Source organism: Diceros bicornis, chromosome 26 (genome assembly GCF_020826845.1).
Source record: "Diceros bicornis minor isolate mBicDic1 chromosome 26, mDicBic1.mat.cur, whole genome shotgun sequence".
NCBI lineage: Eukaryota > Metazoa > Chordata > Mammalia > Perissodactyla > Rhinocerotidae > Diceros > Diceros bicornis.
Window position 1 is genome coordinate 46,206,245 of NC_080765.1, and position 12,228 is coordinate 46,218,472.

Here is a 12,228-nt window from a genome sequence, read left to right on the forward strand (position 1 = left end):
GGCCCCTGTCCTCCAGGGGTTGCCAGGCCAGCAGAGACCAACAGAAACACACTGTATGTAAATAAGCAGGGCCCTAAAGGGCTTTACCTCGTGGGCTTGGGGGTGGGGGTGGGAGTCCAGAAGTCTATGTGGAGACCTGAGGCCCAAGAGAGGAGCAGGGGTTTGACACAGTAAGAGTTGGGGTTCTGGATCACCTGGCACACTGTAGGCTCTCAGGAAACTGGGGCCCTTTATGGTTCTGCCACCCCGCCGTACTGAAAGTAATGACAATGAACATACACCTACCCTATGAATGGGCAATTCTACTCCCAAGTATACCCAAGAGAAATGAGTGCCTATGAGAGCCACAAATGAGTGTGTAGGAACAAGAATGTTCATACCGGCATTATTTACAATAGTCCCAGACTGGAAACAACCCAAATGTCCATCATCTGGAGTATAGATAAATGTGGGTATATTGTTACAATGGCCCACGTGGCAATTAAAAACAAAACAAAACAGAAGGATGGATTTCACAGACAGTATGTTGATCCAAAGCAGCAAGACTCAGAAGAGTACACCGTAAGATCTCGTTTATAAGATGGTCTAGAACAGGCAAACTAGGCTGCGACTCACTCTATGGTGACAGAAATCCTAAAGATGATTGGGGGAGGAGTACCTGCTATTGACCGGATAGGGACGTGAGGAAACTTTCTGGAGTGATGGAAATATTCTGTATCTTGCTCTGGGTTCTTTTTACACAGGTGTATAGCTATGTAAAAATTCCATCAAGCTACATACTTCAGATTTATGCACTTTATTGTATGTTACGCCTCAGTAAAAGTTAACGATAATATCTAATAATAATGATGATGTAGCGACCAATTACTGAGTACTGTGTTCTAGGCAGTGTCCTGTTAGACCCCAATCCCACTGCCTTGTAATTACCCGTTCACATTACCACTAAGGCGCACAGGGAAAGCGTTTTTGCAAAGGACTGGAAATGAGAACGCGAGGCTTGTTGGGAAGGAGCCCGGGGCCGGCTCTCAGGACTGGCCGTCATCGGCCCACGCGCTGACACCGTGTCCAGAGCGTGTCCTGAGCGGAGGGCACCGCCTGGCGTCACCCAGGCAAAGGTGCTGACGTGACTCCGGTCCACAACGAGACAGCAGCACCCAGCCCGCTCTCCTGCGGAGAACCTCGCCCGCAAAACCAGAGAGAAGCCAGCCAATCAGCAGCCGGCCTGGCCTAGCGTCACTCGATTGAGGGCCTCCGTCACCTAGGCTGACCACGCGCCTCCAATGGGCGAGCTGCTCTACGGCCGCCAATGAGCAGCGGCCTTACGTCCTGCCCCGGCTCTCGGACTCCTCTGCAGCGTTTCCGCAGCGAACGCTCCACTCTGAATGCCGGTTGGCTCGCTGCCAGCCAATCATCGGGGCCCGCAGGGCCGGCAGCCAATGGCCGCCCGCCTCTCCGCGCCGGGCCGCGACGATTGGCGCTGAGCGTCCGCAGCCAGAGAAGGCGGGAACGGATTGGCGCAGGAAGCTTCCAATGGGCGGCGCGCGCGAGGCGCGGGGCCAATGAGCGCGCCGGGGGTGGGGCGAGCGCGGCGGCGGCGGGCGGCTGCGAGGAGCGGCTGGTGGCGGCGGCGGCGGCGGCCACTGGCTGTGGCAGGCGGCGGGCGGCCATGGCGGCAGCGGAGGCCGGCGGCGACGACGGCCGCTGCGTGCGGCTGAGCGCCGAGCGGGCCCAGGCGCTGCTGGCCGACGTGGACACTCTGCTGTTCGACTGCGACGGCGTGCTGTGGCGCGGCGAGACGGCCGTGCCCGGCGCGCCCGAGGCCCTGACGGCGCTGCGGGCCCGCGGCAAGCGCCTCGGCTTCATCACCAACAACAGCAGCAAGACCCGCCAGGCCTACGCCGAGAAGCTGCGGCGCCTGGGCTTCGGAGGCCCGGCGGGGCCCGGTGCTGGCGCCGAGGTCTTCGGCACGGCCTACTGCACCGCGCTCTACCTGCGCCAGCGCCTGGCCGGCGCGCCGGCCCCCAAGGCCTACGTGCTGGGCGGCGAGGCCCTGGCGGCCGAGCTGGAGGCCGTGGGCGTCGCCTGCGTGGGCGTGGGGCCCGAGCCGCTGCAGGGCGAAGGCCCCCGCTCCTGGCTGGACGCGCCGCTGGAGCCCGATGTGCGCGCGGTGGTGGTGGGCTTCGACCCGCACTTCAGCTACATGAAGCTCATCAAGGCCGTGCGCTACCTGCAGCAGCCCGGCTGCCTGCTCGTGGGCACCAACATGGACAACCGGCTCCCGCTCGAGAACGGCCGCTTCATTGCGGGTCCGTGCGCCCCGGGGGCGGGAGGCTGGAGGGCGGGCGGCGCGCCCCTCCCGTCCTCTGACCCCGGGAGCTCTCGTCCCCTCCCTCTCCGCCCCGCAGGTACCGGCTGTCTGGTCCGAGCCGTGGAGATGGCCGCCCAGCGCCAGGCAGACATCATAGGGAAGCCCAGCCGCTTCATCTTCGACTGCGTGTCCCAGGAGTACGGCATCAACCCGGAGCGCACCGTCATGGTGGGAGATCGCCTGGATACGGACATCCTCCTGGGAGTCACCTGTGGCCTGAGGACCATCCTGACCCTCACCGGAGTCTCCACTCTAAGGGATGTGAAAAGTAATCAGGAAAGTGACTGCATGTCTAAGAAGAAAATGGTCCCTGACTTCTATGTTGACAGTATAGCCGACCTTTTACCCGCACTTCAAGGTTAAAGATTTAGTGTCTTTAATCTCTGGAATAAAAAAAATTTAAAAATCACTTACCCAAATTAATAGGTGAGGCTTAACCATCCGTTCAGCTAGGTGGCTTCAAAGAGTAGACTTGGAGTTAAGCAAAGGCACTAGTTGTTAACCTTGTTTGTGAACGTGTAGGGGGCCATTTTGTTTACAGATGCTTATATTTTAAGATACTCTTTTAAGCTTGGAGGGCACTGTGGCGGTCCTGGGCTTTGGGTGCCTTTGGCAATGGCTGGCTTAGCATCTGTCCAGGATTCAGAACCTCAGGGCCTGTTGATGGGACTGAGGTGAGTCTAGGGGTGTCACGTACTTTATTGAAAATTTCATTCAGGGATCAAGCCCCCTTGCAGGGCAAAGGGGAGGAGAGGCTGATTATTTTGACTCTTGTGAGAAACTTGTACAGACCGGTGGTCACAGGGCCCCAGGGGTGTGGTCGTCAGCAGAGGAGCCTGCTGCATCCCAGCTCCTCGCCTGCAGGGTGGGAGTGGAGAAAAGGGCTGCTCCCAGGTGGTGGGTGTCTCCCTGTCCTTGGGGTGTGGCGTGCTGCCCTTACCACCACCACCCCACACTTCCTTAAAAACCACTTTAATGTCACAACTGAGTGTTCCGTTTCAGATACCCGGGGCTGCCACTCCTCACACATGGTTGCGCAGTTCTGTAAGCTCAGCCCAGCTAAACCTTGGCTTTCTCAAATGTGCATTTAAACCCAGGTGACTGGGACTGAGCATGTTGTTGGCTGAGTGGCCAAGGGCATGGATGCCTTTGCTGAATTCTGTGCAGGGAGCTCAGAGCAGCATTGGTACCAAAAATTATTATTTTTTAACTTTTGAACAATTTTGTCAAGCAGTGGAATTGTATCTTAAGCGTGTTGATTAATAGCTGTGCTCTGTCTCATAGGGAAAATCCCACTGAAGGAATCGCTGTGCCCTGCCGCCAGCAGCATAGCTAAAGGCATGTGCTAGCCAAGGAATGCCTGTCGCCCAGGGTGCCCTCTGGGTGGAGGAGGAAAGAGGTGTCCCCAAGAACAGGAAGTCCTTTTACAAAGCATCCAGTCTGTTCTTGTCCTCCCGTACCCTTGTTTGGGTTGGCGGTTAGACGTCAGTGGTGCGTGAGGCCACCTGTCTTGGCGCTGGAGTCCCTTGTCAGTGGCCGGCGGGAGGACTGGCAGGATCCACCGGCTAGCCAAGGGTTCTTGGCAGGGGACCCTGGCCTTTTCTGCCTGTTCCCTAAGTTGCTGACCTTTGGAAAGTGGCCTGATAAGCAGACTTTCCGGCCACAGTGGTAGGGTGGGGCCTGGGAAGCTGTTCCTTTTGGCCGACTCCTTCCCAGTGCCTCGCCCTGCACCCAGTGGCATCTGCCCGCAGCCTGTGGCTTCTCTCCTCACCCCAGGGTCACAGCACGCCTTCACTCGTTCTCTAAGAGTTCTTAGAGCAATAAAGGGTGTCCGGAGCCTTCAGCTCCTCCCAGGCCTGGGGTGTCTGGGGTTTGGACTCTGCCGTCGGGCAGTGCAAGGGCAGCCGGCGCCTGTGAGGTTGGTGGTGCTGACGTTGGCTCTGCGAGGTCGGCTCAAGGTGGGTCTGGATATTGAGCAGGCCTGTCAGGGCGTTGTCACCCACACCAGGAGCACGCAGCAGGTGCAGCAGCCAGTGACACCTCCCTTCTGCTGGGCAGTGGCCCAGGAGCCTGTGTGCACCCTATCTCTGTCCCTGTTGCACTGTATGAACCCAAAGGCATATTAAACTCAAACCTGTGCTGACTCGGGTGTTCCTTGCTCTTGCCTGGACAGCGGCCCTTGCATGGAGGCTGCAGCTAAGGGTGGGGTGGGAGGACTCCATGCAGAAGGCTGTTCTGGAATTCCAATTCCAGAGCTGGAACACAGACCACTGCAACTCCACCCCGTTTCAGGCCCACTAGAGGAGCAGATTCTGAAGAGTCAGGAAAAACAAGGTACAAAGGAAAACTAGAGAAGAAAAGGGCCATGGGGTGCAGCTGGTGGAGGACACCACATTCTGAAGGCTGCCAGTGCCAGGGGGAGCCCTGACTGTCACAATGCGCGGTGTCAAGTGGCTGGAGACAGAAGCAAGGAGCCAGGGCCCCAGCACAGTCCAGTTAAGAGAAAGCCATGCTGGGCAGGGTAGGGGCTAGTGGATACGAGGCGGTCCTGACCATCCCAGGGCATGTGGGAGGTTGGAGTAGGTTGCCTTTATGGCAGTGGAGCCTCCTGGAAGCCATCCTGGCTTCAGGCACATGCTCTGTGGAATGCCCCTCAGCCCACGCAGTGTCGTGGGGTATGGGAAGCAGCTGGAGTACATGAGGAGTGAAGGAGAGAGGCGGTACAGAGTCCCATACCAGTTGTTCATGAAATAGGCATTTATTGATGGTTTGCTGGGTGCCAGGCCCTGTGCCCAGCCCTGAACTCTAGAGGTAATCCAAGAGACTAGAAACAGACCTCTTTAGGAAAAATTAAATCTAAGCAGACTCTAAAATGGTCCTGGCTGGGCCCAGCTGCCCTCCATACCAGCCAGGGGACTTGAATTCCACAACGGCGGTGCTCTCACACCCTCCCAGGCCCATGTGCTTTCCGGTCTGCACAGGCCAGGTGTCAGGAGAGCCAGGCACCGTGACAAGCACCCCCAGGTGGGAAGGAGGGGGCTGTCCTGGCTCTGATACAGATATCAGGTAGCTGGGCTGGGGAGGAGGCAGTGGGGTTAGGAGGAGAGGGGGCTAGGACGGTGGTTTGGCTCATCAGAGCTGTCCTGAGGTTTCCCTGGCTGACTCCAAGGGGTGGGTGACAATCAGCGCATTGTCACTGGGGCTGCAGCATGGAGCAGGGGAGCTGCCGCAAGGAGAGCCCCGGGCCTGGGCCTGTTGGGGTGAGTGCCTCCCACCACCCAGGGCCCTCTCCTGGGACAAAGACCCAGGGCATGTCCTGGTCAGGTGACAGGAGTACGACACCCACCTCCCAGCCTCCTCAGCCCCTACCTTCCCTGAGCCACCCTGCTCCCTGCCCCACTGACTACAGTGTGCCCCCAGGTGAAGACCAAGCCCTGCCATGGGGGCTGGAGAGCCCCTGGCCTGCTGCTGCTGCTGCTGCTGTCACTGGCCACTGTGGGGGCCGTGGCTGGGGGGCTTCTTGGCTTTGCTTCCAGCCCTCCCAAGGTGAGCCCGTCTGCAGAACTTTGGCAGAGGCACGGACAGTGGGAAGGGGGAGGAGAGGCCAGCACATCGCAGCCCTCCAGTGGAGCTAGGGCTCGGAGCAGAGGGCAGGAAGGCCAGAGGGGTAGGGGGGTCAGAAGGCTTGAAGCAAGGCTGGGGGAGTGTCAGGGCTGCCCCCGCTGGCCCAGCTGAGCTCTGCTACCCTCTCAGCCACTGCTGCAGATGCTCCGTCTGACTCTCCCAAGCCCCAGGGTGCCCCGGTCCAACCAAACCACCCAGGTGGACGTGGCCCGGAACGTGGCGACCATCAGGGTGACCCCAGCTGAGAGCAATGGCAGTTGGGCAGTGCTGTTCGACGGGCAGAGCGTGAGTGGGCCGGGGGGATCACCGTGCACGGGGGTTCCAGCAGCCCTGCCTCACCGGTCTGCCTCTCCAGGGCCGTGTCTGTTACCGCCCCTGGGGGCACCCGGCCTGCTTCCTCCACCTGATGGAGGCCCGAGACCGACAGACCCTGCAGCTGCTGGTGAATACCTCCGGGGTAAGCAGCCCCCAGGCGGCCAGGCTCCCGGGCCGGGGGCCAGACAAAGGGTCCTGTGTACGGCCCGGCCCCGGGGCAGGCTGGGGCTCTGATTTCAGGGGAACAGAAGCTCTATCTTCCCTTGGCTGAGGCTGCTGACAAGAGCTGAGGGCGGGGCTGGCGCTGTGCCAGCATGGCCAGGGGTGCATGGGCCCTGCCCGGCAAGGGGCGGTGCAAGTGCCCCTGTCCAAGAGCCTTTTCTGCAGGCGCAAGGGTCTCGCAGCCCCAGCCAGGACACCCACTACGCCCAGGAGCTGCTGGCGGTGCTTGGGAGCCACGAAGTGGACCCCACCCAAGTGGGGGCTTCGGTGCAGCACCTTTGCGCGAAGACCCCCATTTACTGGGCCCGCCGAGCAGAGGGTGAGTTGGGGCAGGCTGTGTGAGGAGGCCTGGGCTCCCGCAGGACAGTCTGGGGAGAGGGGAGGAGGGGCCCTTTGAGGTTCACGAAGGCCCCTCCCCCCAGGGCCCCCGAGGCAGCGGCTGATCTACCTGTGCATCGACATCTGCTTCCCAAGCAACGTCTGCGTGTCAGTCTGCTTTTATTACCTCCCAGACTGAGTCCCTAGCCCGGCGCAGCCCCACAGGCAGCCAGCTGGCGGCGCTGTCACCAGCACCGGAGGGCAGCTACTGGCGGCGCTAATAAACCCCTCCACCTGGCCGTGAGGTGTTCTCTGTGGCCTCAGGAAGTGAAACCGGTGGGAGGGAGAAGCACTGACTTGGGGGTGGGCACCAGCCTCAGGTCCCCTCGGCGGCTCTAGGCCGTGTGGGTCCGGCATTTCTGAGGGCAGTGCAGGCAGGCTCGGGCAGGCCTCCTGAGCCCTTTCCCACCCAGATGACAACTGGGCACTGACAGGGCCCCAGGGTGGACGGGCCTGGCTAGTCTAGGCTGGCTCAGGGGGCCTGGGTAGGTCAGTCAGGTCTAGCTAGCCTAGGGTGGCAGAGGCTAGCCCGTGGGGGTTCACTCTGACCTTGGCAGCTGAACAGGCACATCGAGCTGGTGTGCCCAGATGGCTGCCTGCAATGCTGAGGAGGCGCAGGCTAGCCCAGCACACTGTCATTGAAGGCCAGGCAGACGACGGCTTTCTGGTGGCCACCATACTCTCTCTTGATCTCTCCCGTCTCCACGCACCAGAGCCGGGCCAGGTTGTCAGAGGAAGCTGCAGGGAGGGAGGGTGTGGGCAGCAGCTCAGGGCACAGCCCCAGGCAGCAGAGGAGCAGCAGCAGTGAACAGGTTGTTGGGGTGGGAGAGGCATGGTGGGTGGGGCTCACCGGTGACGATGTATTGGGAGTCCCCTGAGAAGGCGCAGCCCCACATCCAGCCTCGGGACGACTCTCCAGGGTTGCTGCTCTTGATGCTCAGCTCTGTCATCAGGGAGAAGTTGGATGTCCTCCAAATCTTGCAGGTCTGGTCAGCAGAGCAGGTGGCAAGGAGCCTGGGGGTGGGTGTGAGCACGGCAGGATGTCATCAGCAGCCACTCCCACCCTGCACCCCCTTGCCGTCCACCAGGCAGGCCCTGACCCATCAAGCTCCCAGCCTCAGGCAGGTCCCCTCCTCCCCGCAGCCATCCAAGGGCTCCTGGTGCCCAGCCCCCGCCACGCACGTGGAGTCAGGGCTGAAGCGGCACTGCAGGGCATAGCGAGTGTGCGCTGGGATCTTGGTCTTGGGGATGAGCTGTGTCACCTCATCACCAATGCCCCCGGTCAGATTCCAGACATAGCAATTCCCCTGCGAGGTAGAAAGGAAGTTATGGGAGGCCTGGAGCCTCCAGCCTGACACATAGGGAAGGATGTCCTAGCAGCTAGATGCAGATCCAGGGGCTGCCATCCAATACTGTGGCTGTGCACAAGGATCTGGGGGCTAGGGACATGTGGCAGGCACATCTGGTCCTGCCTGCAGGGAGCACCTGGGAGGCCTGGCCCAACCAAGAGCCATACCTGGAGGGCCAAGAACAGGAGGCCACACTTGGCCTTCCTGGAAGATGCTGCTGGCCAAAGGGAATGTGAGGACCGAGGTGGGAGGAGGCACCCCAGAGAGAGAGACCAGGAGGGCAAAGGCTCAGAGGAGGGCAGTCTAGGGACATTGTGGGACAAGTGACTCGCTGAGATTTAATGGACGTTAAAGGGAGAAAATGAGGCTGGGTAGGAGATCAGTGGCCAAACTGCAGCATCCTGAGGCCATGGTAAAGAGCCAGGGGCACAGTGGGTGTATGCAGGGGGACAGTGCAATCAGGCTGGTACTGCTGAAGGATGCTCTGGCGGCACAGGGAGAATGGATCGGGGGCAAAGGGGAGGTCTGAAAGGAGGGAGGGGGGTTAGAGAGAAGCTGCAGCTGCTGTCGGGGGAGACAAGGGAAACCCGGACCAGGAGGCAACAGGGAGGAAGGAGGGAAGTGGACAGACTTGAGAGATTCTGGAGATGGAAGTGACCAGCCTGCTGGATGCGCTACGGCAGGTAGTGAGAGGCGGCGTCAGGAGCAACACCCAGGTTTCTGGCTTTGGTGGTTGGGTTGGAGCTGGAGCCCAGGAGAGGGAAGCAGGACTGGGAGGGGAAGGGGGAGGAGGGGTCTGAAGGACATCTGGGGAGTAAGCCCACCTGCAGGGAATAAGGGAGATCAGGGGCTGGGTGCTGCTAAGCTGGCCTCCCCCACTGCACCCACCCCAGGACTCACAGCGCTATTGACTGCTGCCATGTAGCTGGCGTCAGGGTCGATGTGGGCAGATGTGATGGAGACCTCGGGCTCGGGGATCAGCTGCTCGTTGTGGTCAGTCTTCAAGTCCCAGATGTGGATGGCGCCGCTCTGGTCCCCCACAATGAGTTCTGCCTGGGGTGCAGGGGAGGTGAGGTGGGGCAGAACCCCTGCCCTCCAGAACCCCAGGGTGCCCAGCCCTGTGCACAGCCCTCACCTGGTTGGGATGCAGGCACACGCAGTTAATGGGCGCATTCACCTGGAAGATCCGCTGACACTGCAGGTTCCGGGATCTTCGGGTGGGGGATATACACCTTCTGTTGGTGCCCCACCCAGATGCCCTTTCCTTGGCCATTTATCCTTGTTCCTCTGCTGATGGGAGCTGCCTCAGAGGAAATATCTGGGAGGTTCGGCCCTCCCCAGGGGCAGCCTGAAGCCAGTGACTGGCTCAGAAGGGGCATAAAGGCCAGCCCCTTGCCTCAAGGTGGGACTCACTCTCGGATACAATTCACTCGCCAGAGCTCCCTGTGGGATCAAGCTGAGGCTGGACTCGCCTTTGTGTGGCTTCACCACACAAAGCCCTATCCTGATTTCCTCAATAAATCACCCACACAGAAAACCCCATCTCAGCCTCTGCCTAGAGGGGACCTACCTAACACAGTCTCCTTCCCGGCCTGGCCCTCATGACCATACCAAGGCAGCAGGCCCTCCCTGCCCAGCACCCCACACCTGAGGTCCCAGATCCGGGCGGTGCAGTCCTCTCCACCCGTGTACATCCAGCGGCCATCCTCATGGAAGCCCACAGATGCGATATTCTTGTTAACCCCATCATAGCTGATGATGGGGTTGGGGTTATTGGAGTTGAGATCATACATGCGAATGTGCTGGTAACCTAGGGGCACAGGTCAAACTGAAGTTGGGCTGTGCCTAGATCCACCACCAGAGATCAGGGGTTGGGGTCGAGGGCACAGGTACCTGCAGCAGCAATCATGCTGCGGTCAGGCGTGATCTCGAGCGCGTTCACCTGCTGGGTCTGTCAAGGAGGGTAACGAACAGAGTCCTGGGGCCAAGGCCCTCGAGGCCTCCAACATCGGGCTCAGCTGCTGCATCCTTCCCACCTCAGGCCTTTGCCCAGGCTGTTATCCGCACCACGCGTCCTGCCCAGCACCACCCTTCCCACCCCCTAGTGGAGGATACGGAGTCCTGGTGCTGCACTGTACGGGTGCAGATCCCGCTGTGGGCCTGCCAGAACCGCACCGTGTGGTCATAGCCCGCTGTGGCCAAGATGACCGGGTCACTGCCCACCGTGCCTGGGGATGTGTTCATGGTGCGACTGCTTGGAAAACCCGGGCCTGCACAGGGCCCGAGATATGACCTACAAGGGGTGAGAGGTCAGAGCATCTGGAGGAGAGAGGCGTGCAGTATTTAGGGAATATCCTCTATATCCTAAGTAGATTACAGGTCCACTAGATGCTGAGGGATAGGTATTATCACTCTCATTTTAGATGAGGAAACTGAGGTTCAGAGAAGTTTAGGGACGCGTGACAACCGGCGAGGGACAGCTCCGAGCTCCAAGGCGCATGCTCCGTTCCCCGCCCCACGGACCGGGCCGGGAGCCACCCCACCCGCGGCCGGCAGGGGGCAGTCACGCCCGGGGCGCCGCTCTGCCGCAGGGGCGGGCCGCGCGTGCGCAGGGCGGCGGACGGGCCCGAGAGGCAAGCAGAGCGGTGCGGTTGCGCATGCGTAGCAGGCCAGCGGCTGGACTTGATGGGAGGGGGCGTTCTCTGGCTGGACCCTCGAGCTCCCTGGTGTTCCGCCGACCGCCCTGGCTCCGTCCCGCTGGGCCAGCTTACCCCGGGCGCGGTCTTCCGGCCACCGGCAGCCGCTTTCCGGCCCTCGTCCCGCGGCCTCCGTACCTTACATGCGGCTCCACACTCCGCCGCGGTCCAGGACGGCGAGAGGAGCCGGAGCGAATCGATAGAGGCCGAGGCCGAGCGTAGAGTTATCGATGGGACATTAGGGCGACACCACGCGGCGTAGGGGGGTGAGTGGGACGAGACCAAAGTTCTGGGGCAGGGGGCCCCTCTCGCCCTGGAAGAACCAGTAGAGGCCTGCGGGGTGCCTGGCGGCCCCAGCCTTCTCCCCATTCAGGCACCCCACCTTTCTGACACGGCTACCCATTTCCAGACTTGGATCCCGAGACGGGGTGGCGCCATCCCCTCCCTTCCCTCAGTCCCCTACTCCCCACGCCAGGCTAGGATTCCCAGGTAAATTACAGATAATTTAACTAGGTTAAATAGCAGGTAAACTTCAGATAAGTAATAATTTTTTTTGTTTGTTTAAGCATATCCCGAATATTGCATGGGATATACTTACACTAACAAGTTATTTGTTGCCTACACGAAAATCAAATGTAACTAGACTTCCTGTGGTTTTATTTGCTAGATCAGGCAACCCTAGTTCGGGCTCTCTTTTCAAGCCTGTCCAGCCCTGGCCGGCCTGACCCTCGGGTCCCCCCACTCAGCTCAGTGACCCCTCCAAAATTGGGGTCCCTCATACCCCCTTATCCATTCCAGCCTTCCCACACACCACACGCATGGCCTCACCCTCTTTCACAGGACAATAGAGTCCTTGAGACAGGCTCTCCCGCGGTGTCCTTGCACCGTGGAATGTAGCTGCACACCCCCCTTCCTTCCTCTGGCCCGTGGACCAAGGCCATGTCCCCCGCCCATCCCTCCGGGCCCTGGGTCCCAGGAACCTTCTTTCCTGTACCTTTCCCACCTCCCCTCCTTCCTTCACCTCAGCCTTTAAACACCGTAAAACAACCCAAAACTCCTTCCAGCAGGCACTCTCTCCTTCAAAGAGCCATCCTCACTGCCTTGCTGGCTCCATGTCCTCACTTCCCACTCACTCCTCTACCCGCTGTCGTGTCTTTGACCCCAGCTCTCCAATGAAAATGTCACAAGATCACTGGCCATCTCACACTGCCAAACTCAGTGGATACTTTTCCTTCTGCATCTTGACACGTCTGCCCAGTGTTTGACAGCTCTGCTC

The 12,228-nt window shown here is 60.2% G+C and overlaps 3 protein-coding genes across 4 annotated transcripts; 2 read left to right on the plus strand and 1 right to left on the minus strand.

The window, feature by feature from the left end:
* Positions 1 to 1,651: 1,651 nt before the first annotated feature.
* On the plus strand, positions 1,652 to 4,511 carry PGP (phosphoglycolate phosphatase). The gene is made up of 2 exons (XM_058570298.1): positions 1,652 to 2,306; positions 2,406 to 4,511. The coding sequence occupies exons 1-2, from the start codon at positions 1,667 to 1,669 to the stop codon at positions 2,729 to 2,731; spliced, it is 966 nt and encodes a 321-aa protein (XP_058426281.1). The 5' UTR covers positions 1,652 to 1,666; the 3' UTR covers positions 2,732 to 4,511.
* A 1,066-nt stretch (positions 4,512 to 5,577) lies between these two features.
* Positions 5,578 to 7,073, plus strand: BRICD5 (BRICHOS domain containing 5). Its single transcript, XM_058568893.1, has 6 exons — positions 5,578 to 5,692; positions 5,748 to 5,914; positions 6,122 to 6,277; positions 6,348 to 6,449; positions 6,695 to 6,848; positions 6,952 to 7,073. The coding sequence occupies exons 1-6, from the start codon at positions 5,578 to 5,580 to the stop codon at positions 7,044 to 7,046; spliced, it is 789 nt and encodes a 262-aa protein (XP_058424876.1). The 3' UTR covers positions 7,047 to 7,073.
* On the minus strand, positions 7,011 to 11,110 carry MLST8 (MTOR associated protein, LST8 homolog). Of its 2 annotated transcripts, XM_058570297.1 has the most exons (9): positions 11,028 to 11,110; positions 10,372 to 10,575; positions 10,150 to 10,201; positions 9,904 to 10,066; positions 9,392 to 9,467; positions 9,157 to 9,309; positions 8,090 to 8,214; positions 7,758 to 7,921; positions 7,011 to 7,645 (listed from the first exon to the last, which is right to left on the minus strand). In XM_058570297.1, the coding sequence occupies exons 2-9, from the start codon at positions 10,498 to 10,500 to the stop codon at positions 7,527 to 7,529; spliced, it is 981 nt and encodes a 326-aa protein (XP_058426280.1). In that variant the 5' UTR covers positions 10,501 to 10,575; positions 11,028 to 11,110; the 3' UTR covers positions 7,011 to 7,526. The 2 variants fall into 2 exon arrangements, with proteins under 2 accessions (XP_058426280.1, XP_058426279.1); XM_058570296.1 differs by lacking the exon at positions 11,028 to 11,110 and having other exon boundaries at positions 10,372 to 10,870.
* Between the last annotated feature and the right edge of the window lie 1,118 nt (positions 11,111 to 12,228).

Bases quoted from the DNA above. Each gene is read 5' to 3' on its own strand.
- BRICD5 (XM_058568893.1), top strand. From the start codon at position 5,578: ATGGAGCAGGGGAGCTGCCGCAAGGAGAGCCCCGGGCCTGGGCCTGTT. The intron at 6,278-6,347 runs GTGAGTGGGCCG...CTGCCTCTCCAG, and splicing joins TGCTGTTCGACGGGCAGAGC to GGCCGTGTCTGTTACCGCCC. The intron at 6,849-6,951 runs GTGAGTTGGGGC...CCCTCCCCCCAG, and splicing joins CTGGGCCCGCCGAGCAGAGG to GGCCCCCGAGGCAGCGGCTG.
- PGP (XM_058570298.1), top strand. From the start codon at position 1,667: ATGGCGGCAGCGGAGGCCGGCGGCGACGACGGCCGCTGCGTGCGGCTG. The intron at 2,307-2,405 runs GTCCGTGCGCCC...TCCGCCCCGCAG, and splicing joins GAACGGCCGCTTCATTGCGG to GTACCGGCTGTCTGGTCCGA.
- MLST8 (XM_058570297.1), bottom strand. From the start codon at position 10,500: ATGAACACATCCCCAGGCACGGTGGGCAGTGACCCGGTCATCTTGGCC. The intron at 10,202-10,371 runs GTATCCTCCACT...TGACAGACCCAG, and splicing joins CAGTGCAGCACCAGGACTCC to CAGGTGAACGCGCTCGAGAT. The intron at 9,310-9,391 runs GTGAGGGCTGTG...CCTGCACCCCAG, and splicing joins TGTGCCTGCATCCCAACCAG to GCAGAACTCATTGTGGGGGA.